Source organism: Urocitellus parryii, chromosome 6 (genome assembly GCF_045843805.1).
Source record: "Urocitellus parryii isolate mUroPar1 chromosome 6, mUroPar1.hap1, whole genome shotgun sequence".
In the NCBI taxonomy this organism is placed as follows: Eukaryota; Metazoa; Chordata; class Mammalia; order Rodentia; family Sciuridae; genus Urocitellus; species Urocitellus parryii.
In genome coordinates this window covers 67,838,950-67,866,145 of record NC_135536.1, presented here as the reverse complement: position 1 = coordinate 67,866,145, position 27,196 = coordinate 67,838,950, and the positions used below count along the sequence as shown (strand labels likewise).

General features: G+C 45.6%; 1 protein-coding gene across 1 annotated transcript in view; it reads left to right on the top strand.

Annotated features, from left to right (window-relative positions):
* Syne2 (spectrin repeat containing nuclear envelope protein 2) overlaps positions 1-27,196 on the top strand; it is a 119,412-nt gene that overhangs the window by 90,003 nt on the left and 2,213 nt on the right. Inside the window, exons 41-54 of the mRNA XM_026385107.2 lie at positions 6,729-6,891; positions 12,483-12,670; positions 13,161-13,311; positions 13,847-14,029; positions 15,828-15,965; positions 16,784-16,978; positions 17,731-18,013; positions 18,562-18,630; positions 19,516-19,655; positions 21,823-21,937; positions 22,963-23,165; positions 24,291-24,491; positions 25,381-25,509; positions 26,296-26,487. Of these exons, the coding sequence (XP_026240892.2) occupies positions 6,729-6,891; positions 12,483-12,670; positions 13,161-13,311; positions 13,847-14,029; positions 15,828-15,965; positions 16,784-16,978; positions 17,731-18,013; positions 18,562-18,630; positions 19,516-19,655; positions 21,823-21,937; positions 22,963-23,165; positions 24,291-24,491; positions 25,381-25,509; positions 26,296-26,487 (2,350 nt within the window). The remainder of the gene's footprint in view (positions 1-6,728; positions 6,892-12,482; positions 12,671-13,160; positions 13,312-13,846; positions 14,030-15,827; positions 15,966-16,783; positions 16,979-17,730; positions 18,014-18,561; positions 18,631-19,515; positions 19,656-21,822; positions 21,938-22,962; positions 23,166-24,290; positions 24,492-25,380; positions 25,510-26,295; positions 26,488-27,196) is intronic.

The following is a 27,196-nucleotide window of genomic DNA, read 5'->3' as shown; positions in this document are numbered from 1 at the left end:
CCGTCACCTGATCATTGCAGCTCTAGAACAGGTGACTACTGCTCCCAATACCTTCCTGGGGAGTCAAGGGACTCCCACTCCCCAGAAGAGAGCAGCCATCAGTGGGATGATACAGGGCACTGACTCTTTGAGGTTCATGTTTAGCAGGTCACAGGAGTAGCCAAGTATGTGAGCATAAGTTAATTGGATGCTGCATTTGGGGAGAAATGCTACCAAATCCACATTCCTAATTCCACTAGTTTAGAATGTTTGCTGTGTTTCAGGTGGGGATGTCATAATGATCCAATGTTGGGCTTTAGGAACCCAAGGGAATGGATTAATATTATGGAGTCATAAAATAAGGGCTGGAAGTGAGCTTAACACAAACCAAGCAGTGGTCTGGTAAACGGAGCCACTTCAGATCATCCAGAGAAACTGAGGCTAGGGATAAGGAGGAATTGTCAGGTGCCCGCATTATAGTAAGGAAGGAACTAGCAAGAAAAAGTATACAGTTTCTTCCCCCTGCAAAATCTTGAGCTCCATTTGTACAGCAAGATGGAATTTTTCTGCAAAAAGCAATGGAATGGATTATATGAACTCTCTGATCTTCCTAAACCAAGATGCACAGGACTCAAAAGGAAGGGCAGAAAATCTCCACTGGGAAATGTCCCCCTTAGGAATACAGGAGGAAGGCATCCCTGTTAGACTCAGGGGCTTTAGATATTTCACTGTCCCTTTCCAAAAACTTGAAACAGAAAAATTAATTTGAGAACAGAAATCCTTTTTTTTTTGCCATGTCTCCAATCTGCTTCCTCCCTGGGTTTAAAGCACTTGGTAAATAACCCAGAGCCAAGATAACACTGGGACTTTCTTCCCCCAGCATTGCAATCCTGTAGCGTCAGAACAAAGACTGAGTGTCTGAGGGAAGAGCTGGAGATGTTTGTTTATTGGAAGGGAGAAAACAGAGATTAAAAAATTGCAGTGGGCAGAGAAGGTGTCTTCCTTTGCTACTGGCCTCGCTCCGGGCCAGCCCTGCCGCCTCCGTGAGGAGCCTTGGGGAGGGCTGCGTCCGCTGCTCTGCAAGATGCTGAACCAGTGAATGAAGAGGGCACGCTGGGCAGGGGGAGGGGCCGCCTCGGCCCTGGGAGGTGGAGGTGCAGCCGGGAACTTGGAGCTTTCGCTTCAACCTAAGGAATGATTTTTTCTCATATACAGTAAGTGCCATTTCAGCCATCAGCTCTGCCTATGGCGACACGGTAGCTGTCTCTTGTGTCTCGCTCTCTGCTCTCTCATTTTGGTGACAATAGAGATCACCGATGAGATGGTGGCGGTGGAGGATATGCGCTCAGCCATCGGGGGATGGGTTCTCCGGCGTCAGCATGCGAGCCGTGTCTGCAGGCTGCCTCCGACAAGCAGGGCAGAGAGACAGCGACTATGCTGTGTGGAAGATGGGAGTCTTCCGGCCTCAGAAATGCTCCAGCCAGGCGATTAGCTCCAGAATGTGTTGTCATGTCCGTGTCCTCACATCAGGGCTTTGGGATCTTGGAGCAATTGATTATTTTGCTATAAAGATGTTTAGCCCTTGAAAAAGATCAGAGTTGTACAGGATCCATACAGTGTTTTTAGCAGCTGACAGCTGCCCCCATGTTGCAGTGTTGATTTCGGCACAAATTTGGGTACTTTCAACCATCTCAGTTTTTCCTTGTGATTTTTGTTCTGCTGTCCACATTGGCATGGGAATTTTTTGTCAATTTATGCTAATCTAGGGCTTTAGTAATTTCACTGTAGACTTCTTAGCATGAGGAGAACTGGACTGAAAGGTAAATTATTCCATATGCACAACTATTAATTATTCTAAATGTATATGCAGGTATTATTTGAAGCCTCCATTGCATTGTAAGACCTGGGCTAGATGCGGAGACTGCTACTAACCAACTCACCTTGATTTTGACTGTTCATTCTGGAAGGAGATCAGTATTTGTCAGTGTTACATTCTGATCCATCTCTAGTCAAGATAAAAGAAAAACTTTGTTCGCCTTAATTGTTTTCTGCATTTCTACCCATAATCCTTGCAAAAGAACTGTTCTGTTTTATAGCTACTCTTGGGTATAATTCTTTTGTTTGGTTTCATGGAAAATATCTGTATAGGCAGACAGCTCCCCCTTTGCACCTAAAAAAAAAAAAAAAAAATTATTGTTCTGATCATCAGACCTCAGAATTCAACTCAGGAAATCATGCTGCATTTTTCTGAATAAATATTTGTTGGCATATATGTGAGAAGTGTTAGCCAAGAGCACCTGGGTCAAAATGTGGGCAAGTACAGAGATGGGAGCCACATAAACAAACTGTTTAGGTGGTTGATGTAATGCAGGGTTGTGCCAATGGACTGGTTTCTGAATAGATTTCCTTGTTTCTCCATATTAACTTGAGATTCAGATGTTTTCCAAGAGCAACTTTAAGGAGTCCTAATGTGGAGGCCAGTTGCTGGGGCTGGCAAATGGCACATAAGTTTCTGACCTGGGCAATGTGATTTGGGTTACAGTATCTACAGAGAACAGAACATTACAAACTCAGCAATGCATCTGATGTTCCTGGAGTGAGTTGTAACATGATTATCCAAGGAGCAACATTTTGGTTCTCATACATTTGGGGTGTTGTGCTTCCAGACAGAGGTTGATACATGGAATAGGTTCAGTTCTGACTGATGAATGCTATATAGCTTCTTGGCAGTCTTCTTGCCTTCCCTCTGCCTTCCCTTCTTCTTTAATTTACCCTAAGTGTGCACCTGATTTGTGTGCCTGTTCCACTTCATTTGGAAATTGAGTTTAGGGGCACATGTGGCTCACTGGAGGGCACCATGTTGTTTTCTGGCAAAAGGGCTTTGATGTGCTCTGGTCTTTATTTCTCTCCTTTCAAATATAATGTGACCACCTCTTTTATAGAAAAAAAAACTTGAAGGTATAAGTGAACCTCATTCAATAGATCTTTATTGTGCATTTCCCCTATCATAACATCTAATTGCAAGGTCATGAGCTCTGTGGGAATAAGACTTATCTTCCAGTTATCTTTGGATTTCCAGAATATGCACAGCAATCAAGATTAAGCAAATAGTTAAATGCATTGAAAGAAAATCATGGGAAGGAAATGGGGACAGCATATCTGAGCCTTCTGACCTCTTCCCCACACACCAGCTTATAGCCACAAAGTCTAGCGCTGTGTGTACTGGCTTCTATCCCCAGTAATGCAGTAGCCATGAGTCCAGACTTCTGGTCATGTCCCCAACAGCAACAAAATCCACTATTAGGTACACGTTAGTGTATGCAGGCATGTATGCGAGGCCATATGGTAATACCTCTAGGCCAGGCTGCCCAGTTAGAATCCTGCCCCCTCCCCCCACTGCTGCTTAATGGCCATGTGACTAGGGCAAATAATTTAACCTCTGGCTTCCATTTCTTCAACTGTCAAATAGGAATGACGATAATACCCATATCTTAGCATTGTCATAAGGATTAAATGAGTTGCTAACGTGTGAACCACTGCAGGCCTGGCACTGGTCAGCCTGTTAGATGCTATGTTACACAGATATTCCATTTTAGTAATAAGGTTTATGTATTAAAAGTCATATCCAATGTAGATACTTTAAAAGAATAGGTTAGCAGTATAAAGTCTAATAAAGGTTGAGTATCCTTTATCCAAAATGCTTAGGAACAGAAGTATTTTGGATTTCAGATTTGGGAATAATTTCATATGTACATAATGAAATACCTTAGAGATGGGACCTGGGTCTAAACACAAAATTCATTTAGGATTCTCATAAATACCCCGGACATAGTTTTACATAGTAACTTTCAGTGTTGCCTATGTTCTGATGTAAACCATCACTCGAGATCAGGAGTGGCATTCCCCACTTGTGGCATCATGATTGTGCTAAAAAAAAAAGTGTCTGATTTTGGAGGATTTTAGATTTTAGATTTTTTCAGAACAGGGATGCTCAGCCTGTATGTTATACCTATGTCCCATTGATATGTCTGGAGCACCCCTTAGAAACCACAGTCCTGGGAAGCCGAGCAAATTATTCATCCCCCTCCTGCAGGAGTTATCATGCATGGCATGGCTGACCCCTAGGGCTGAAGTCAGTCAAGACCACTGCACTCCGGTATTCTTACACCCAGATTATTTTGCTGCTTGCACCTTCATATAAAAAACTTGCATTCCAGCCCTCTTTCTTTTTATAATAAGAAAGAGGCCGGGATTCTTATGGTGAAATAGGGTCAGATGCTGAATGAAGGCAGTGAGTGGCTGCCATCCTGGGAAAAGGGAAGAGGAGGCTGCTGAACTAAACCTGAACCTGCCCAGGCCTCTTCTCCAGCAGAGCCTCCGAGGAGGACAGCCCTTCCCAACTGTGTGGAAGACTTTTGGTCCCTGGACAGGCATGGTGGCAGAATGTTTGGATGAGGAGGGCATAATGCTAACTTGGTGGAAATGAAGCCCCTGCTTCATCCAGTTTACAGTGTATCCAGGCCTGGCTTGGGCTTCTGTTACTTTTTTTTTTCAATGAATCCTTTTAGTGACTTTGAAGGCAACTTGTTAGCAGTAAGAATGCAATTTGGAGAATATTCCTCCTTAAAACTGATCATGCACACAGTCCCTGGGCATCTGCCCATCACATCAGACAGTGTCCCAGTGCCCTTCATGCATTGTGTCTCCTGTGGTCCTCTCAGCTACCCAGGAAGGAAGGTGCTACTGTTAGCACCATTTTTCACATGAGATTAAACAGTCAGGACTGAAACCCTGTGGTCAGGGCCTGTCTGTGTCCTTCTCCACCAGACTCCACAGCTTACAAGCCTGAACAGTCTATGGTGCTAATAAGATTAAAACACCTATGAAAGAACTTGGTGAGGTCCAGTGCTGAATGGAAAAGGCATTATTATTTTCACAGTCTCCTGTAAACCCAGTCAGCATAAGAAGAGCTAGTGTTATTGAGCATTTATTATGCCCCAGTGGCTCTACATGCATGCATTCTGTTATTTTGGTCTCACAACCACTGCAAGGTGTTTAATTTTACAGATAACAAAGAAACAAGGAGTCAGAGACTGAGGGCCTTGCAGGGATGTATAGCTTATAGATAGTGAAATGGACTTGACCCTGGGCAGCTCATCTCCGAAGCTCTGGCCTTAACCTCACTTGGATCCTGTTGCCTTCCTGAATTGGGAGACTTCAGAGGCCTACTGGAGATAAGGGAGAGCATAACAGGTCACCCTGACAATAGAGCTGGCTGGTTGACTTGGTCCTTTGTAAGGAATGAAAACAAAATATACATGCACACCTCTGTGGTCTACCCAATTCCTAGGCTGTAGAAGGGCTTAGCTATATTTATCCATTCAGCAAATGTTTGTGGACACCTCTGGCCCACCAGGCGGTGTGGGAGTGCTGCCTGGCAGCTAGTCTCTGTGCTGATAGGTGCAGAGACTCACGGTTAGGGCACCAGGTGGGAGGCCCAGATGCTGTGGGAGCCTGTGGGGGAGGGGCAGTGGAGAGAAGCTCCAGAAGGAAAGAGGAGCTGCTTTGCAAACTGAAGGGCCAGAGGCAGAGGCCACTGAACGCTGGAGGAGATCACGTGATTAAACTGGTTTGTCCGGGAAGGGCAGCGACTGTTGTGTTGTGGCCATGGATCAGACCCGCCTTCCAGGATGTATCCTTCAGCTTCAGAACCAAAGGTGGGTAGGAGGGCAAGGAGGTCGCTAGGTAGGAAGTTGTCCAGTTAAGGAAGAGGTGGTGGTGGCATGGAGGACAGTGTGGTCCAGTGAGCTAGGGTCAGCACCTCAGTTTCTCTCTTTAGCGCTCCCAGCCATGGGATGTAGTTCTGACAGTATCTTCCAGCTTGAGGATTGGTAAGTGGGAAGTTTCAACTGTAGCTACTAGTTGAAGTCGCTGGGATTAACTGAAAATCCCCCAGGTCACCCTCACTCACGCTCCTTTAGGACTTTCATGAAAGGGTTTAGGGACACATTTTATTTCAGTATTCACATAAAATTATGGTGGTTGTCTCTCAGTGGCACTTGGTTTCGGTGAGGGCACCACTTGACACCAGCGCCACGTGTGTCTTTTCAAATCTGCTCAATGTGGAGTCAGCCTGGGCACGATCTGAGGCAGGCTGGCCAGGTAGCCGGCACTTAGAACTGTGCTTGAGGCCACCGTTCACCTCTGCCCCCACCCTCTGACTGACAGGCGACCCTCTAGTACCCACATGGGCTGGTTCAGTGGCACCATCAATCCTGGCTGAAGTGGTGGGTTTGGCATGTGTTCTTCTCTTGCTCAGAGCAAGGTCCCATGAGAGGCATTGTGGGCTAACTACCAACTAGCCAGGCGTGTGGCATCTTTAATCTCTTGGGAAGACAATTGTCTCAGGCATACCCAAGACAGAAACGGGGCAAAAGAAGCCAAAAGTGGTGACATCTCACCTCTAGAGGCCCAGCAAGATGGATAGGACTTCAGGGGGCCCCCATTTTGGGAATGATAGGACATCCTTGTTTGCACGGGTAGGCTAAGTCCATATGAAAAAATCAACCGAGGTGACAGTTTTGCAAAGTGGCATGTATTCTATGGGAACTCTGGTGACATGAAGATCAGAGCAAGTTTTGATCCTTTACCCACCAACAAACACCCTTATTGGCTGGTCCCTTTTTCTTATCACTAAATGCTGAGTTTTTGTCTTCCATCTTTTTTTTTTTTTCTGCAAATATGTTCAGGGTGAAGAAGCTGAAGGAGACATTTGCTTTTATTCAGCAGTTAGACAAAAACATGAGCAACCTTCGCACCTGGTTGGCTCGCATCGAGTCTGAGCTTTCGAAGCCGGTTGTTTACGACGTCTGTGACGATCAGGAAATCCAGAAGAGGCTCGCTGAGCAGCAGGTGGGGCCATGGGAAGTGAGCTGTCTCCCAGCAGAGGTGTCTAAGATGCAAGTCTGATAACGAACACAGACCTGCCCACATCATCTGCTGTGTTTCAGCATGTTTGCATTTCATAATATCGGTTTGTTTTTTTCCAGGAAAAAAACCCTGATTGCCTGTCTGCATTTTTATATGTGTGAGGCGTCCATCTCTTGAATGCCCACCCATTCATATAGCTCTTTATGAAACAGTTTAAATAGTGTGTAAGATGTAGACCTTAATCTTAGTGAGAAATTAGGGAGTTTAGTTGAGTCATTTTTTTTTTGAACTTTGATCTTTGTTGTGTTTTGCTAACATAATTTTGAAAGGCAACAGGTTGGAAAAGAAATACCTCTTTTTATGAAGGAAAGTTTTCATGGGGTCATGCTATTTGTGTCTGATAGACATTTTTTTAAAAAACAAAAATTATAAGATATGCATGCCTACAGTCCAACTATTCAGGAGGCTGAGGCAGGAGGATCACAAGTTCCGTCAGCCTGGGCAACTTAGTGAGACCCTGTCTCAAAAGAAAATTCTTTTATACAAGCAAAGGAACATACTAGGATCGAGAAGCTCAGGTGTGCAGAGTTTACCACACTTTGCATTTTGTCATCAGCTATATATATGCATGCTCTGAGCTAACCTTGGAAATCTGCATTTTGAAAAATCACTGAGTTCCACTAGCATTGGCCACTGCACCCACTGGCAGGAGCTCTCTGACATCACTGGTTTATTGAATCCACTTTGCTGCCTTCTGTAAATTTTACTCACATGCCATTTTCATAATGCACTGCCCAAGTTTGTCTTTATTTTTTAAATTACCAAGTTTATATTGTTCTTTCTGTGGCTTTTGTTCATCTACGTTTTCTTTCAGAGCTATAGGCAGATTATTCCAACCACGCAAGGCGTATGATTCTTAGATTTGAATCTGGTTTTGTCCCATTTAACCTCCCCTGTGCTCATCCTATCTATCATAGCTGCGTAGAGACAGTTTGTGTTGGCACATTTCCCCCAGATTCAAGGCCAGAAGACTGCCTGTTCTATGACATTCTCTTGAGTTCGGTCCATCCTTTTAATGGTTACAAGTGTCATTTCATGCTTCTATAAACAGAGCCAAGTATTTGATATTACTATTGCCTTTACTATTCAAATGATGCCTATAATGGCTTTCAAATTAGTATGATTTAATATTGCTACAAATTATTACTGGTTTTACCACTTCAGATATCTAAGGGTGTCTTTTTATTAAGGTCATCTAAATTCTGTCTTTGCTTTGTGGAGAAAGAATATGACATAAATTTCAAAGAACTTCAGTGGACAGTCTAGAGATTTTGATGCACTTCTCAGTGGAACATCATCAGCTTCATTTACAAATGTAATCTGTTGGACAAATTTCTTAATTTCTAGTCTCTTAATAGATAAGGCATTGCAAACAACTATCAATCCTGAGTGGTGAGTCTTTTCAGATAAATAGTAAGAAAGATGGCAGTATCTTTGCTCTTAAAGAATGATTGGCTGAATTTAGTACAGGCTCAAAACTGTGTTAACTTTTTATAAATCTGAAATATGACACACTAAATTGCAGGATATTTATTCCTAAAGTGTACAATTTAGAACTGCCATTCTCTTGGCCTATTTGTTCCCATACTGAAATGATACATAATTTCCATCTAATGGATTCGAGGTTTCCCTCTTTATAGAATTCAAAGTTACCATAATGGAAGTCTTATTCCTTTTGGTTATCAAAATAGTTGTGGAGTTAGTATTTAGGACTACCATTACAGCAAATAAATTAGATGTATTAATTTTCTATTGCTGTTGTTTACAGCTTAAAAATGCAAATGTATTAATCTTACAGTTCTGACCAGGCACCAACCTGGAGCTTGCCCTTCCGAGGGCTCCACAGGAGAATCCATGTCTTTGCCCTCTGGCTTCTAGAGGCCTCCCACATCTCTGGGATTCTGGCCCACTTCTTCCACCTTCTAAGACATCAATCAACATTGTCTCTATGGGTCATTCTTCCATAGTTGCATCTTCCTCTAAGTCTTCTACTTTTAAGGACTCTCAGGAACACATTGCACCCACCCAGACAATCTAAAATGATCTATGTTAAGTCAAATGATCAGCAAACTGAATTCTCCTTTACCTTGTAACCTAATATATTCATGGGTTCTAGAATTAGGATTCAGACATCTTTGGAAGGGAGGGGATTCATTTCATTGTTCTGCCACCTGAGCAAAGTTTTAGTACTTTTGTTGAATGGAATGAACTAGCATGTGTTTCTTATACTAAACCTAGATCATCCAAAACACTAAAAACAGAAGTGGCACACAAATGAACTTATGAGTCACTTTTTAAAAACCTTACTTTTTCATCCCTAATAAATATAATAAGTTGCTTGATTGCCTCTGGTAAAGGACCCAAAAGCTTGGGATTGCCTAGTATTGCCTCCTGCAAATGCCCCCAGCTCCCTAAAGAGCCATGATATCCCTGGGTCCTCTTTGTAATGTCCTTAGGGACCTGGTGAGGAAGGATTAGACTCTATGAGAGTCCTCTGGGTTTCTCCTTTCTTTGGTAGAACTTCTTTAGATAGTTGTTGATGGGGTCATTCTTTCAAAATGCAAAGGAAATGGCACCCATTAGTGACAAATCATGAGCCACTTTCACTGAGTCTTAAACATTTCTCTCCTGATTTTTTGTTTGTTTGTTTGTTGAATCCCTGAGGGTGCCAGATGGCACTTGGGGACATTTTTAGTTGCCCTCTCATTCTGTAATGACCAATAGCCTCTTCCCCAAAGGCCCACTCAGCTTCACTCCAAGCCCCCTAACCGTCCCCCAACACTACCCTGGTTGGCTGGCTTGCCACCCAAGCCCCTCCCATGGAGACTTCCTGGAGCCACCACACCATGGGTTCCTCTCTGTGATTTTCTTCTTTATCTTATTTTTCTGGTTTCTTTTTATCCTCATCCTTCCTGACTGCATCTCTTCTCTGGTTTTATGTCTCCCCCCATCACCTCTTGCTGAGCACCCTCTTCCTCCTCCTCCTCTGCTCTTTCCTAACTTCACTGTCAACTGCTCAGGAAAACAGAGTGAAGAGGAGCCCCTTTCCAAAACCCTTGGCAAAAGTCTTTCCCAATGTCTTCTGCCTTTCCTTAAACTCAGTTTGTCTCCAAGTTTGGACAGTCTCTGAAATGCAATTATTGTTCAGCTTCATGCCTCAGTGGGCATAGCAGCAGGATTATTTTACTTAATTTGCAAAATAATACTTGTCTAGGACTTGGAAGATCTACATTTTAAAATATAGTTTACAACTTGATTTTATACATGAAATTCCAACATCAGTAGGCCACTCTGGTGTTTTAGGTGTTTGGGGGGGTGGTTGTGGTTTTTTGTTGTTGAAAATGTAGGGCATTTGCTTTTATTCAGCCAAAATGTGGATGATCTCTTTTTTTTAACTTGGTTTAGAACCTCATTTCTGTCATTTATTAAATTTTCTTTAAACATTTATTCAATATAAGCTAGATGACTAATATAAGCTAACCGCAAAAAATCTAATACATGGCATTTGGCCGGGTGTGGTGGTGCACACCTGTAATCGCAGCAGCTCGGGAGACTGAGATAGGAGGATTGCAAGTTCAAAGCCAGCCTCAGCAATGAGGTGCTTAGCAACTCAGTGAGACCCTGTCTCTAAATAAAATACAAAATAGGACTGGTGATGTGGCTCAATGGTTGAGTGCCCCTGAGTTCAATCCCTAGTACAAAAAAAAAAAAAAAACAAAAAACGTGGCATTCATGTTTATCCATAGACTAGACTTTCTCTGAGCATTTTCATCAAATTCTACCCAGTTGGAGCCAGGTGAGATCGAGGGAATTTTTCAATTAATTTGTCAGAATTACTCAATTAGCACTACTGTGCTAAATTACTGTTATTACTTTAATAATTCAAAGGATATGTATCAATATCAGTAAATTTCAGAAAAACCTGTTCTAATTCTATAAACCAGTAAGAATTCTTAAAAACTGGAATTCAACTTAAATGTAATAATTTTTAAGCTAGTCCTAGTATTGGCCCTGGGGATACTGCCACCCTTATAGCATTTCTGATACTCTTCCTGAGCTGTAGAGCTTTAAAAACCTACCCTGCATATCTCTCCCTGGGCTCACAGGGTGACCGAGTGGAAGAGATGTTTCTTCTGGTGCCCGTGTCTACTCGGGATCTGTGCTAGCAGCTGGCTGATTTAGAATTCAGGTGGAGTGTTCACATTTGTTCTCTCAAATCCACCCAAACACACAATGATCCAAATTGTGCACTTGAAAGAAGAAATGTAAGAAAATATTAGGCCTACCTAGGCATATAGTAGTTGTCTCCAAAATTATTTAAATACTGAGGTGACCTGGAATGACCTTGAGCTGCCCCTCTGCAGCTGGTGGCAGCCACTGTTTGTAAAGTAATCCTCTTGAAAACTGGTTTATAGCTTAGTGGAGTTGATAGTGGCTTGCTTAAACCATTGTGCAATTTCAGAAATGGTTGTATTATCAAACAGTTGAAATAGAATTTAACTTGGTCCTGGCTACTTTACAACATAATTCAGCTACTAGGATTAATGGTGTGGTCTCCTGTCACGTATCACATAATTTGGATGTCAGGGGAAGCCTATCCCATCCAGAATGGCAAAACAAACAGGTTCCTCATCTGTCTCCCTACTCCCCAGCCCACCCATGGAATGTGAAAGAATTATTCTCTCACAATGACTGAAAAAATGTGTGTGTGTGTGTGTATTATCCTCATGCATGCTGGGCAGGTGCTTTATCACTGAGCTATATCTCTAGCCCCATGTTTCCTCCTATGAAATTTTTTATCTTTTTCCTGTGACCATGCATTTCCATAAGTGTTCTTTTTTCCAAATTGGGAAACTGCATCACTGTCACTATCATGGGAGAAGAATCCAGAGATCCTTCCCCCCCCTCCCCAGGTCACAGCCCCACTCTCTGGGTAGAGGAGTCCCAGGATTCTTCCTTGGGACCTGTGGAGCCACTGATGGGCTCATGGAGAGGCCATGCACACCCTTACAGCTACCCACACAGGAGGGCGCATGTAGAGAGACAGCACAGGGCTCTTTGTAGGTTCCAGAGTTCTGTGAGCCATAAAAGCTCCAATTCTGTTGCTAACATCTCAGCTCCTCTTGAAGAGATTTGGATAGTTCAGAAACCAAATCTAAAGTGGAGGCCTTTGGGGTAGGTCATTTGGATTAGATTGCAAGCATGCCCAAAGTCTATGGAGCAGTGGCCTCTCAGGGTCAGCAGGGCCACCTGTCAGTGCACAGCAGGCCCCACACCATTCCCACCCTCACTCAGTTCAACACATAAATCCCACCTGTTGCCACCACCCAGGCTTCAGGTCAGGTGCAATGGCACAGAGCTGTACAAAGACAGGCTGAGCCTGTATTGTTGGTCCCAAGTGCACCCAGGGCTGTGTCCCTAGACTAGGGGAGGGATGAGCAGTGAACCTTTGATGCCAGCCTTCCATCCATTGCCACTGTCTCAAAGGCTTTCGTACCCTGTTGCAACCCTAGGATCTGCAGCGAGATATCGAACAGCACAGCGCAGGGGTGGAGTCCGTGTTCAACATTTGTGATGTCCTTTTGCATGACTCTGACGCCTGTGCCAACGAGACCGAGTGCGACTCCATCCAGCAGACCACCAGAAGCCTGGACAGGCGCTGGAGGAACATTTGTGCCATGTCAATGGAGCGGCGCATGAAGTAAGGACCCTGCTGGCCCCAAACATTAAACTGTGGCCTACAGAACCCTGTGCACCCCCTGCCTTCAGTCATAGTAATTGCTCTATTCACGTCACTTAGAAATGTGCCAGGTATTGGCAGAGAGGACCCAGTAGGGGTGACCAGTGTTTACCAAGGACTTATTGGAAAAAAACCTAGTGTGGTGCCATCTTCCCCCAGCTCTTTTGTGGCTGCTGCTTACTATGTTTACTGGGCCATGAAGCACTGCTGAGCTTGTCTCCTGTTTTTCAGCCCTGTGAGGCAGGACCTCTGAGATGCTCGGCCCTTCCAGAAGGAAGGTGTGCAGACCAGGAGGCAGCATCCTCAGCTGTTTCCCAGGAAGGGTGGCAGGGTCCCTCCCTAATTGCGTGAGCATAAGGCAGCTAGGAATGGGCCCAGTCAGGAGGCAAAAACAAGTCCAAAGGCACAGGGTGGAAATGGGCGGCTGGCTAAGCCACTTTCCCCCCATCAGAATTGAAGAGACATGGCGCCTGTGGCAGAAGTTTTTAGATGATTATTCCCGCTTCGAGGACTGGCTCAAGTCTGCCGAGAGGACAGCAGCCTGCCCCAATTCCTCTGAGGTGTTGTACACAAATGCCAAAGAAGAGCTGAAGAGGTTTGAGGTAAACGCCTTCCCCATCCTTCCTCCTGCTAATGACCGAGACAGCAGCCACTCAGAAGCTGCTAAATGGCTTCCCAGGGCCTACTTCCCCGACCTCTGGAGGGGACAGCACAATCCTCAGCCTGCCACCAGCTGCTAAGGCAGCTTTGCAAAGTGTTACCCATGTATGCCAACAGCCATATGCTGGCCTTGGGAGCCTGTGCTTTATCATCAAAGACCTGGGGATAGCCAGGCTCAGTGGCACACCTAAATCCCAACTTGGGCCGGGTGAGATAGGAGGATGGAAAATCTGAGACCAGCCTGAGCAACTTAGCAAGACCCTATCTCAAAATTAAAATTTAAAAGGGCTAGGGATGTAACTCAGTGGTAGAGCACCCCTGGGTTCCATCTCTAGTACCTAAAACAACTACTGGTGAAGTCACCCTCTGTTACCTGTGCAGACTGGGGACTGGCCACACAGAGCAAGCCATTGGGGTAGGGGAGGGAGATGTCCCAGCCCTCTGCCTCCTTGACACTGACCCTTCCGTGGGCTGCAGGCCTTCCAGCGGCAGATCCACGAGCGGCTCACTCAGCTGGAGCTCATCAACAAGCAGTACCGGCGGCTGGCGCGGGAGAACCGCACCGACACGGCCAGCAAACTGAAGCAGATGGTCCACGAGGGCAACCAGCGCTGGGACAACCTCCAGAAGCGGGTGACAGCCATCCTGCGGAGACTCAGGGTAACCTTGCCTGCAGCACAGGGGTTATTTGTAGATTTTCAGGGAGAAGCGATATGGGATAGGCAGTGGCAGGCTTGTAACAGCGCAGGGAGATTTCACTGCAGGACTAACCTGTCTTAGAGTTCTCTTTGCACCAAGGAGCCCTCAGCTGCCAACGTTCATTTTTAAAGAGGGATTTGTGTTGGGGCTTCTTAAAGCCTGTAGATGTGATCTGTGTTACCAAAACACAACTCTCTACAACTTCCAGCGTGCACGTGAGCACAGGGACTGCCCACAGAGCACAGGCCCTGCTTCCTGGGTCAGTGGAGGCAATACACAGAAAGAGCCCTGCGTCTGTGTGTTGTTATGTGCCCCCAGGAATATGCATAAACCCCATCATGCATGTGCCCCTCTGCATTGCAGAGGTTGGGGGCAGCCATTATTCTCCTTTACAGCTCAGTGACTAACCTCAGAGGTTGGGGGCTGGTATTTCAATAATACAGTGGGGACCCCCCTCCCCCAACAGAGACTAAACTCTTTGGATGCTCAAGTCCCTCATGCAAAATGGTGTGATATTTGCAAATAATCTGTGCACATCTTCTCCTCCTATACTTTAAATTGTCTCTGGATTACTAATTGTTCCTAATATAAGCAAATACTTATTGCAGTATGTTGCTCAAGAAAAGTCTTGTCTTGTCCTGATGTTCAATGCAGACAAATTTTCTTCAAATACTTTCTGTCACAGTTGGTCGAATCCTCCAGTGTAGAACTTGAGGATACAGAGAGCCAACTGTATGTACTCACCCTGGATTTCTGTAGTTCATAAGGTAAACCTTTTTGAGTCCAGGTTTCAGCTAAAGGAGTATAGTCAGGAGCTATCCAATGTGATATTAACCCCTACTCTGTTTTCAAGGCAGAATGCTTTTGAAACCCTTTTAGAAAGATAAGAATATTTTGTTTTGGTGTTTCTGGTTTGGTTTGGGTTTTAACCCTCTGAGGAGGACATTGGCTAGCATTTCTAGTAATCTAGACAATTTCATTGTTTTGTTGTTGTTGTTGTTGTTTTTGCCCCTGAGCATCCCCAGCCTTTTTTTTTTTTTTTTTTTTTTTTTTTTTTTTGGCAACAGGTCCTCACTGAGTTGCTTAGGGCCTTGCTAAACTAGCTTTGAATCTGTGATCCCCCTGCCTCAGCTTCCTGAGTTGCTGGGATTACAGGCGTGTGCCACCACAGCCGGCTCATTGTGTTAATTTCTTGATTGGACTATTACTAGTCTAAATGGTCATTTGGTTCTGAATGCCACATTTCTCTGGAAATTGGCTGCCATCTGAGAGCCTCCTAAACTGGAGGTGATGCATCTCCTCTGGGTCTCCAACATGCTCAGAATTACACAAAGGCAAGTGGGGCAGTCAGTCATCCAGGTTCAGCCCTGCAATCTGCACTTTTCTATCTTGAAGCTGCTGCTAAATCTGCCATGCCTGGCCCGGCCTCTCAAGGGGTTCCTCAGTGGACAGGGGAAAATCCCTGACTTAAAGAATTACAGAATTTCAAGTGTTTGAAAAGACCTCTGAGATCCTAATCAACATTCCCACACTTCCCTCATTTGCTAGGGTAGAAACCAAGGCTCAGAGGTTGGGGGCTTGTTTGGTATCACAGCCAGGACCAGACCCAGGCTGCAGTGTACAGTGCTTTCAGGCTTCCTGGGCACCCCGGATACAAGTCTTCCCGAGCACTCGGGCACCCTTTCCTTTGAGCCAAAGGTGATGACTACCTGAACTTTTTCCCAAGGTCAGTACAGATCTGATTTCTTCCCCTTTGCAGCATTTCACCAACCAGAGGGAGGACTTCGAGGGCACCAGGGAGAGCATTCTGGTGTGGCTCACAGAGATGGACCTGCAGCTAACCAATGTGGAGCACTTCTCCGAGAGCGATGCTGATGACAAAATGCGCCAGCTGAATGTAAGGGCTGCTTCCTCAGCTCCTCTTCAAAGATGGCAGCTTTGAGGAGGAGCCCTGGCCAAGTACAGATTTCACCTGATGCTCTAAGAACAAATTCCAGAATTCTTTGAGCAGCTAGGTTGCATCTTACCTATGTATTACTGGGTTCTCATGAGCAAGGACACTAATCCTTGCAGTTGAGGAGTCATTGGAATGAGGCCCCCTCCCCCTTTTTTGATGGCCACTGATAAATCATCCAAGGGGAGAATTTGCTTGAGGTTCCAAATAGAAACATCATACAATGCTGTTTCTCTAGCACTCAAATTGGGTATAATGAAAGGGAAATCTATCATTGGTGGTGCCAAGAACAGATTTAACCAATATCTATATTAGGTTTATCTCACGGTTGTTCTCTCCTTAGCTAGACTTTAGAAGAAAATGAGAAATGAAAATGTTTCTCCCTTAATGGCACCCCCATAAACATTATTATTTCACCTGAGGCAGACAGATGCCCATTGGTTGCTTATTATGGGAAATGTTCTTGTGTTCCTCCCCTCACACCCAAGGATGTCAAACCCTTAGAATTTATTAATTGGAAAAAATCGGTGCCCAGAAGGAGGAGGAAAAAAATACATAGACAGCCTTTTTAAACTATTAAATCATCATTGTCACTTGGTTAAAAATTGATGAAGCTGGAGTCCTGGGTACCAGACAAAATGAAAATAGGAACAAAACCAAAATGACACGCCTTTTCCTAAGGCCCTGTTTGAACATAGCACTGGACGCCCCGGGGCAATTTTCTTTCTTTTGAAGTCTTCTCTTTCTCATCCTCTAAATAGGGCTTCCAACAGGAAATTACGTTAAATACCAACAAGATCGACCAGCTCATCGTGTTTGGGGAGCAGCTGATTCAGAAGAGCGAGCCCCTAGATGCTGTGCTGATTGAGGACGAGCTGGAGGAGCTGCACCGGTACTGCCAGGAGGTGTTCGGCAGGGTCTCTCGCTTCCACCGGCGCCTGACCTCCCACGCTCCGGTAAGGGCAAGGCGACCTGCCCAGGGCTCCACCAACCGCTTAAAGAATTGGGATGTCAGTTTCGTAGAGGTTCAACTGATTGATTTTTATGGTTAAAAATCACTGAGCCTATGCTGAAATTTTTCATTTCTGCTTTTATTAAATAGAGTTGTGATTACTTCCAAGTCCCCACTACCCAGTGGAGAGGATGATATTTCTAAAACTTCCTGCTCCTCTGACCTGTTTTCAATGTATTCCTCAGTACAGGGCTCCTCTGGCACATGATGGTACCCCGAGAATTCATTGAAAACTGTTATGGTTTTTTTATTACAAATTTGGGGAATGTGTTTCTTAATGTGGGAAAGCTTTTAATATCTGTGCCTTTCTGGTGTTTTGTTGGCAGATTTGAAGTTGTTTTTGTTTTGTTTTGTTTTATTTTTTAAACTTTCTGATTCTTGGAGGAATTTGCTACTCACATGAAAGTTTGCTCTGCCTTTCCCCTACCTTCCAGATAAAGTTATTTAAGTTTGATTATATACCTCAGCTTTCTATCTTGGAAATAGCTGGAGTTTTTGCAAAAAATACAGATTCTAGCCCCATTCTAGATTGGCTAAACTCAAATAACCATAAGCAGAGCCTGGGGATACAGTTCTTTTTGAATCAGCTTTAGAAATGCTGGTGATGGCTGCTAGCCAGGCAGACTTCCAGGGCTCCTTCTAAGTGAATTGCCCTTGAACTGGTTAATTCTAAAAGCTGGATACTCCTCCCTTTAGGGTTTGGAAGATGAAAAGGAAGCTTCTGAGACCGAAACAGACATGGAAGACCCCAGAGAAATCCAGACCGACTCTTGGCATAAAAGGGGAGAGAGTGAGGAACCCTCGTCTCCCCAGTCCCTGTGCCATCTTGTGCCCCCTGCTCTGAGCCACGAGCGGTCTGGCTGTGAGACCCCTGTCAGTGTGGACTCCATCCCTCTGGAGTGGGATCACACAGGTGACGTGGGGGGCTCCTCCTCTCACGAAGAAGATGAGGAAGGTCCATACTACAGTGCACTCTCAGGTAATGGCAGATCCCCAGAGTCCTAGAAATTGACCCCATTTGGCTGTGTTCCTAGCACCCTAGTGACACGGGCAGCTCTTGATGTCTAGCTTGTGGCCGACCCAGACAGACTTCTATAGCTTCCTGGGTTCTGTCCTGTCCACCTTTTGACTTACCTGAGAACTGGCTCATTCCTATAAGCCAGTGAAAGGGTGAAAAAGCAAAAAATTGACCTACAGACATTAAAGCCACGCACAGATGGCTCTCGCTGTTGGGGAGACTCCTCAGCTAACTTTTCAGTGGAGTTTCTCGGAGCCTCAGTAGACTGAGCATCTCTGTTCTTTCTACAGAACTTCCCCTCCCTCCACCACTGCAGCAGGCAATCAGAGGTCAGCTGGGGGAAAAAAGAAAAAAAAAACAAACTCCTGGTTTCAAAACTCTTCTAATAAAAAAGATAGAGTAGTTAGTTTCCTCCTTTCAGCTGACAATGTTTCACAACTGTTAACTTACTACTTGGGCATTAATCTGCAGGCATGTCCAGTGAGGAAAATGACATTATTCTTTTTCAGATGTAGAAATCCCTGAAAATCCTGAGGCCTATCTTAAAATGACCACAAAAACTTTGAAAGCATCTTCTGGTAGGCCCCTGCCCGTGCACGTCTCCACATGGCAGAGTCCCGTGACGCATATTGCATCCTAACCCTCGCTCCCATGTCCCGTCTGCCCTGTGCCTTCTGTGGACACCATGCGCCTTGGTCCTCGTGTCATGGTGTATTTACACTGCCTTACTCACCCATAGCTGCGTGCTCCCTGCCCTCACCAGAGCGTCTCCATGCCAGCCCTCCTCCCGGCAGGGCTATGTAGGAGGAATTTTTTCATGATGCCTTTTTTCATTTCCTCCATCTAACTGAAGTCCTTTGGCATGGACCAAGCTTTTCTTCATGGTGGCTTGGTTTGGAACTATTTCCTTGCTTCTGACCATTTCCAGGGACTGGGCTGGGTGGGTGGGGGTGAGGGTACCCCTGCCTCTGCTGCAGGAGAAAAAAACAACCTCCTTTCTTCGACTTGCAGCTCTAACCTTTATCTTTCACTCTGTGGTGGGGGAGAGCCATGAGCAGCAGCCCTTGGGGTCTCCAGTCCATCTTCAAGGTCACCCCTTCCCCTCAATTCCAAGAGGCCTTCTGACTTCTTGGCCCCCAGATCCAACCTGGCCACCCAGTTCCACCCCCCTACTCAAGATACCAGCTCCATTCAAAATGCCACTCATCCCACAGCCACTCATGCTCCTTGTGCTCCGCTGTGATCCCATCTAGTGCAGCACGATGCCGCTCAGCTGCATGACTCATCTCATCCCCTCCTGAGACATACTGACGTTTTGCAAACATGCATGCTTTGCAAGGAGAGCTGAGGAACTCATCTTGACACTATAACCTGATGCCATATTCCCCATGACCTGCTTTGTGTCACTAAAGAGGAATCCTTTGTTTGCAAAATAGACCATCACTTGCAACTTTTTGTTTCAGGTAAATCCATTTCTGATGGCCACTCGTGGCATGTTCCTGACAGCCCTTCCTGTCCCAAGCATCACTACAAACAAATGGAAGGTGACAGGAATGTACCACCCATCCCCTCGGGTTCCAGCACCCCTTACAAATCAGCCTATGTAAGTCTTGACTCTCCTGGGAATGTAACCCAAATGTATGAGTAAGAGTTAAAATTTAAGAGAGATTTTTGGTGCAGATTACATGTGCTCACTCCCTAGGCACATCTTGAATTGGTTTTCTCATGGGACAGTTGCTCTACTGAGAGACTGGGGATAAAGCTCAGTGGTTGAACACTTGCCTAGCATGGCCCAAGGTCCCAACGTCTGGGTGATTCCTAGCACCACCAAAAAAAAAAAAAAAAAAAAAAAAAAAATCTCTGCCAAACTGTCCATCCATGCTCCATTAGGACCCTGGCAAACAGACCAGAGAGGTTTCTGGCCAAAACTATCTTTGTGTACGTTGACATAATATAGTAGTAATTGTTTCTGTTTTGTCAGTTTTCCATGTAAAAATTAAAGAGACAAGTTCCTGGGCCTTCCTGAACTGCTCCTGAGCTCCCAAGCCTTGGTTATGTTTATCTTTTTTATTGTTTTTTTAATTGGTGCATTATAAATATACATAATAATGGGACCTATTGTGATATATTCATACATGCACAACACATAAATTGATCTGTTTCATTCCCTGGTATCCCTGCTTTCCTTCCCTTTCTCCCTCCCCAGGACCCTTTCCCCTGTTAAACTGACCTCTTGACCACATCCTAAGCAAAACACCATGACTTCATGTTTAGACTTGATGGCAGGCCATGGTGGATGGTGGCTTGGGTTCCCAGCCCTGCCAGTTCATGACTGCAGAACCTAAGGCACTTTGTCTTGCCTCTGTGAGCTTGACTCACCCAAGGATAACCCTGCCTTGCATAATTGTTGCTAAGATTGATGTGTGTAAAGGTAAAAGAAGGCCTGCAGGAGTGGAGGTCATCATTACTGCTGCCATATTGGGGGAGGTGGGTAGTCACAGCATCTGTCCCTTCTCAGTTACATGAGTTCTTAGCATGCTCCGGCTGGGCAAGTGGGGGACAGCCTAGAGTTTACTATGGGCCACAGAACATTCTTAGTATAGAGGATTAGTGACAAGAGAATTAAAATTAAAGCATCCCTTTTATCTTAATACCATCTTTTAGAGAAACCAACAGCAATGTAAGCATCAGGAGATTTAGTCAGAGTGCCCTCTGTCTAGCAGTGACTATGGCCACATACTTGGAGATGGATCATCTTCACACATTCAATCCCAGTCATTTAACAATGGGTTGGCCACATATAGTTCAGAAATACTTCCTTTTGCTTGGCAAGCAGCTCTCACTTAATCTGCCCTTCTGGTGTGAGATAAGATGGGGGGAAAGAGACCCAGCGCCTGACCTGTGCTTCACATACCCTGGGCCCATGTGGTTTGCTTCTCCCAAGCCATTACACTTCTCGTGTCCTTCATCTGGCCAATTTCAAAAACTCAAACCTTTTTGTTGTGTCTGAAGCAGGCATGTCCCCACAAATTTGAAGGATTTTAAAAATTTGTTCATTCCACACAAATAGGCCACATGGACTCAATCCAAAAAAAAAAGGAAGGATAGTTTTCCTAAAAGAAACACTTTTATTTTTGCAAAGGCTTGAGTCATATAGTCCATTCAGCTCTGTGATAATAGAGAGCCAGTGAATATGTGCTGTGAAGGACACACACCCTGAGAGGCGGTTTGTCCAGCCACCTCAGTAGGGAGATGGGAGGGATAGTGAAAATGCTGTGGAAATGTGAACGTGCCAACATGGTAAGCACAAAGATTGTTTTTTGATTTCTTCCCACAGTTCTCCTGGGGACCTTGAAGCATGCAAATTTAATTTTATTCCCATTGCTGCCATCTTGCCCTTTCCTGGGCTGTTACAGAGGCTTTTCAATTTTTTTTTTTTTTTTTAGTTGTAGATGGACACAATACCTTTATTTTATTTATTCTTTTTTTTTTTTAAATGGTGCTGAGGATCAAACCCAGTGCCTCACACATGCTAGATGAGCGCTCTACCACTGAGCCCCAGCCCCTGTTGCGGAGGCTTTGTTTCTCCACTCAGCTCTGTTTGCTTACAAATGCTAACCACGTACGAAGCCACCTCCATATTACTAGAGAGTGGCCCTTCAAAGCAAAGGGCCCCGTACCCTTATTTCTTGCCTATGAGTCTGAACCCAGTCATTCTTCAGAAAACTTTAACTTTTATAGATGGTAACTTAAAAATTGACTCATTCTAGGGAAAGCTACTATTACATCCAGGCACTGATGGTGGCAAAGAAAGTCCAAGAGTCCTGAATGGCAGCCCTCAGCAGGAAGACGAGCATCTGGCCACCCTAACAGGACAGCCATCAGGTACTGCTATGCCGGCGGCTATCAGAGAGGTTGTGTGTGGTATTTGGGCTGAGCTGAGCATTTGAAACATCACCTGACAGAATATTAATTAGGAATTAAGCTGGGTGCAGTGGTGAATACCTATAATCCCAGGAGCTCCAGAGGCTGAGGCAGGAGTATCACAAGTTGGAGACCAGTCTGGACAAATTAAAAGGGTTGGAGATATAGCTCAATAGTAAAGGTTCAATCCCCAGCACTCACCCCCCCCAAAAATTAGGAATTGATCAACATATGATTCACCAAAACTATTAAACTTACTCTACAACAGCCAATATTATTTTCAGATTAAATAACTTGTATTTATGAGTCCCTATTCATTTTAATTTGGAAACTGTTCTTTAAACATTGACAAAATATGCCTTCTATGATGAAGTTTTTAATGACTTCATATATATCTCAAATGTGAAGTCTCGGGAGGCTGAGGCAGGATGATTTTGAATTCAAAGCCAGCCTCAGCAACTTAGGCACTTCGTTTTTATTTAGAGACAAGTGTCTCTAAACACCCTGTCTCTAAATTAAAAAGGTGGGCGGGGGGGTGGAGGAGCTGGGGATTTGGCTCAGTGTGTTCAATCCCCAGTACCCCCCAAAAAAATCAAAATAAAGGTGATAAAGTGTTCTCAAGTGTCCCCTCATTAGACCAGACCAATAACTGTCAAAGTTTTTGCTCAGCGAAATCTAAAGTGAAGCTGATGCTCTGTGTGATTGTGTGTGGACCAAAGGAGGAAACAGAGAACTGAGATGCTGAGTAGGCGACCAGAGCACACATCGGTCCCATTCCTCCCCAAGTCCCCGCCTCTTTCCAGCCTTTGGGAGTGTGGCACAGAGAAATGCGCTGTCCCATATTCTGGAAAAGAGAACAACCCTACCCAGATCCTCCTGCAAGGGGCGTGCGTCCCACACACTTTTACCACGCTGACCCCTAGTAGCTTCAGCCAGAGAAGTCTGTCTGCATTATTGCTTTTTTTAAATTGGTGGCTTTGTTTCAGGTGCCTTTGACAGGTGGGAACTGATTCAAGCACAAGAGCTTCACAGTAAACTCAGAATGAAACAAAACATGCAGCAGCTGAACTCTAATATCAGCGCCATCACTGCTTGGCTGGGAAAAACTGAAGCAGAGCTTGAAACTTTAAAGATGGCAAAGCCTCCCTCCAACATCCAGGAAATGGAACCCAGAGTGAAGAGATTGCAGGTGAGCTGGAGGCCTGGAGGGAGAGGAGCTGAGAACAGGCACATGAATGCACTGCTGGGCTGGGTAGGTGGCAGCTCACAGATGGAGCGTGGTAGAGGTCAGCCTGTTTCACGTCACTTCTGTAACTGACAAAGTCGAAGAGTTCTATTTTTACATGGAACAGTATCTACAAATGATTGAAACCCAGAGCAGCGCTGGAGAGATATAGCTCAGATTCCCCAGGGATGGACAGATCTGATTTCCCAGGCAAACCTCTAGACTTTTCTGTTGTTGTCGTTTTTATTATGGGGGATTGACCCCAGGGGCACTTAACCATTAGGCTGTATCCCTAGGCCTTTTTCTTTTTTGAGACTGGGTCTCACTAAGTTGCTAAGGCTGGCCTCAAACTTGTAACCCTCCTGCCACAGACTTCAGATTACAGGCAGATACCACTGTACCCAGCTGATCTATATGTATAGTTCCAGGTTGGTAGATCCTGCGGCCTGATCTGGTCACCCTACTATACTGTTGGGATTTGTCACCCCATAATCAGCCTGGGCTCCACCTGTACCAGCCTAGGGAGCAGAGTAGGGGCAGTTCAAGCCCTGTGCTTTGGAGGTGTTCTGAACACAAGCCTGAGCTCTAGAGGCCCTGGGCAAGGGGTCTTGGGGTATCTAAGCACTCTTCATATATGTACTTTTATTTTACTTTGTGTGTTTGTATATCAGGGATTCCCATTCATCTTAGAAATAACATTTCTAGGATATCTGGAGGTAGAAAAATGATATATACTTTATCCAAAAGACTTTGAATCTGGGTCCAGAAATTTTATTAAGTCCATCACAGAGCAAGGGCTGTGGCAGTCATCGGGGTTGCTTCGTGCCTCCAGGCATGAAGTTAATCCAGCAAGTCCACCAGCAAGGAGACCAGCCTCTGCTGTCGGGCCTTGCGGGCTAGCGTGCCAGGTTCCCTGGCCTTATAAGGCAGCTCCCTCACCTGATGCTTCCCAGCCAGTCACAAGCGAGGTCACTCGCGTTTCAGTAGCCACAGCCCGGAGAAGTGTGTGGAAGGCCTGCTCCCTACTGAGGTTCAAAGGAGCCCCTCCTTTTCCAGAGCACTTAGCCCACTCATTTCCCTCTGTGGCAGGAGATATTAAAAGCTTTTGAGAACTACAAGGCATTAATGGTCTCTGTCAATGTGAGCGGCAAGGAATCTCTGCCAACTGAGAGCACCGAAGCCACAGAGCTCCAGAGTAGACTCCGCCAGCTGGGCCTGCGCTGGGAAGCGGTCCAGGGCGCAGTGGACAGCTGGAGAGGGGACCTGCGGCAGTCGCTCATGCAGTGCCAGGTATGCTGACTCAGCCCAAGGCTCTGTCTCCGGCAGCGGCCAGGCCCATGTGGTGGGAGCAGCAGATATTTTTATTATCATCAGACTGCTTTGGCACAAATGTGGCTTGTACTAGGAAATGTGTGCTTTACTGTGTGTTTCCAAAGAGTCATGCACCCCAGTGCACGCGCGCGCGCGCGCACACACACACACACACACACACACACTGCTCGCCTTGAGTCTCCTGGCCTCACCCACCCCCTGTGACCTGTAAGGGTCACAGCAAACATTCTTGTAGGTTGGGAATGCCACCCCAACACTGCCCCATCTCTGTCCTTCTGCCAGAGTGATTGGCAGACCTGGTCATGGAACTCAGGAACAGTTAATCCAGGTGTACGACTTCATAGCTTTGGACTTTAGGCAAAATCACTGAGTCTCCCAGTCTTGGTTTTCTCATCTGAAATATGGGCATCGTTTTAATACCTGTCTCCCAGGTCCTTTTTAGAACTAAATGAGGTGGTGTGTGTCATCTTAGCCCTGTGCCTGACATATAAGTGCTCAGCATTTATTAACACTGCATTGCTGTTTAGCTGTGACCCCATTTTAGGGAACAGAGCCCACCACAGCCTGGGCCAGCTCCCTTAGCCACGGAGCCCAGTGAACTTGTTGAAGAATGCACATGGTCTCTTCGTTGAGGATGACCTGAAGCCCCTCCTTTCTGCTAGCACTTTCCCCCTGCTCTCCCCTTGGCTTGGTTTGAGGCCTTGTACTGTAATTGAGATGTGGCCCTTTTTTCACTGTCTTAGAAGAATGTGTGACTGATGGCTGAGAAGCAGCCTGCAGCCTTCTCGGCACTTCCTCTCCCATGGTGCCCAGAAGGCGCATTGCTTAGATTATGTTGTTTTTTAAGGATTTCCACGAATTAAGTCAAAACCTGCTCCTGTGGCTGGCAAGTGCTGAGAACCGGAGGCAGAAGGCTCATGTCACCACTCCAAAGGCAAACCGCCAGGTCCTCCAGGAGTGCCAGAAAGAACTAATGGTAAATTCCCTTCTCCAGGGTTCTGCAGGTCACTGGCTGCTGGCTGCTCCAGCTGGTCAGAGTGCTCCCGGGCACTGACAGTGCCAGAGGCAGCTGTGACTGTGACTGAGCTGTGACTCAGGAGTTTGGCCCTCATGTTCCCTTTGCTGTCCACCAAGCAGCCCTCTGTAATCGTGAAGCACAATGACTTGCAGAGATGAAGAGATAGAGCAAGAAGTCTTTCAGACTCTCAGGAATTGGGGACATGAGTGTTTATAATACCCTGACAAACCAGGCATGGCATTACAGGCCTGTTATCTCAGCAACTCAGGAAGCTAAGCCAAGAGGATTACAAGTTTTAGGCCAGCCTGGGCAACTTAGCAAGACACTGTCTAAATATCAGAAGAGCTGGGTGGAGCTTAGTGGTAGAGCCTCGTGCACACTTGCCTAGTGCATAAGATCTTAGGTTCAATCTCAGGTACTTCTGAAATAAATTACATCCTGAAAAACATAAGACCTGGGGACATAGTTCCAGGACTCCTGTAGGTACCAAAGTTTTGGATGCTCAGGTCTTCCTACCCCACCCTACTCATTCCTTTCCTCTGATTTCTCCAGCATCATAATTATCTGCAGAGTGGAAAGGAATAAAAAAGCAGGGACAGGGTGCAACCTGCTTGCTTTCTAAACAGTGCTAGACTGAGGACACAGGCAAAGTAGAAGGCTCAGCATTCATCGGGAACTGAGAAAGCCTCGGGTGGCCACACCAGCTTCTCTTTGGACAACTATTTCACACACTTTTTATTTCAGCAACTGAAAAAGGAACTAGTGGAACGTCAGCCTCAAGTCAACTCCCTACAGGAGCTCTCCACCAGCCTTCTCGTTAAGGGGCATGGAGAAGACTACATTGAAGCTGAAGAGAAGGTCCATGTCATCCAGAAAAAACTCAAACAGTTACGAGAACAAGTATCCCAAGATTTGATGTCCTTACGGGGAAGCCAGGTGAGTCCCCTGGTGGCTTTTTTATGGGTTAAGATGTCACAGTAGAGGCAGACAGAAGGCAGGATGTGTAGCCGTGCTGTGGCGAGGAGGCCAGGAGAGAGCAGGTGGTCTGAGTGGAGTGTGGCCATACAAGTTGCATAAGCTCCTCACACGTGTTCTGTATGTGAAAAGGGAGAGAGCAAGGTAACTGCCTTAATTGTCATGGCTGGGGTTATGGAAAGCAGCCATCCGCCATCATTTCTGCCTTCAGATGGATCAGACTCAAGGCTTCACTCTCACTTGTATCTCAATGGTGCTGTTTCTTGAGAGTTTCCCTTGACATCTGCCTTAGTGGATGAGGGCCTGGTCTTCCCACATCACCCTACTCACTTCAGAGGTTTCATGTCCTCTTTATTGTCCTGGTCCCTTTGTTCTCACCACTTCTCTAATTTATTTAACTTCCCTCTCTTTAAAATGGGATAAAAATTTAGAACCAAAGGAGTACCCAGGCTGTGGGCTCCCCAAACTTGGGACAGGTCCCTCTACTCTAGAATGTCTACTTCCTCCTGTACACCCAAGACTTGATGTCTCGATGGCCACAGTGACCTTGGTGAGCCCCTGGTCAGCTGGAATCAGTGCACATGGCTGTCCTTGCCCTGGTTATGTTCTCTCTTGTCTGAAAAGATTTCGAGTCAAGGGCGGAGAGCAAGGGAAGGAGCCTGCTCAGGAG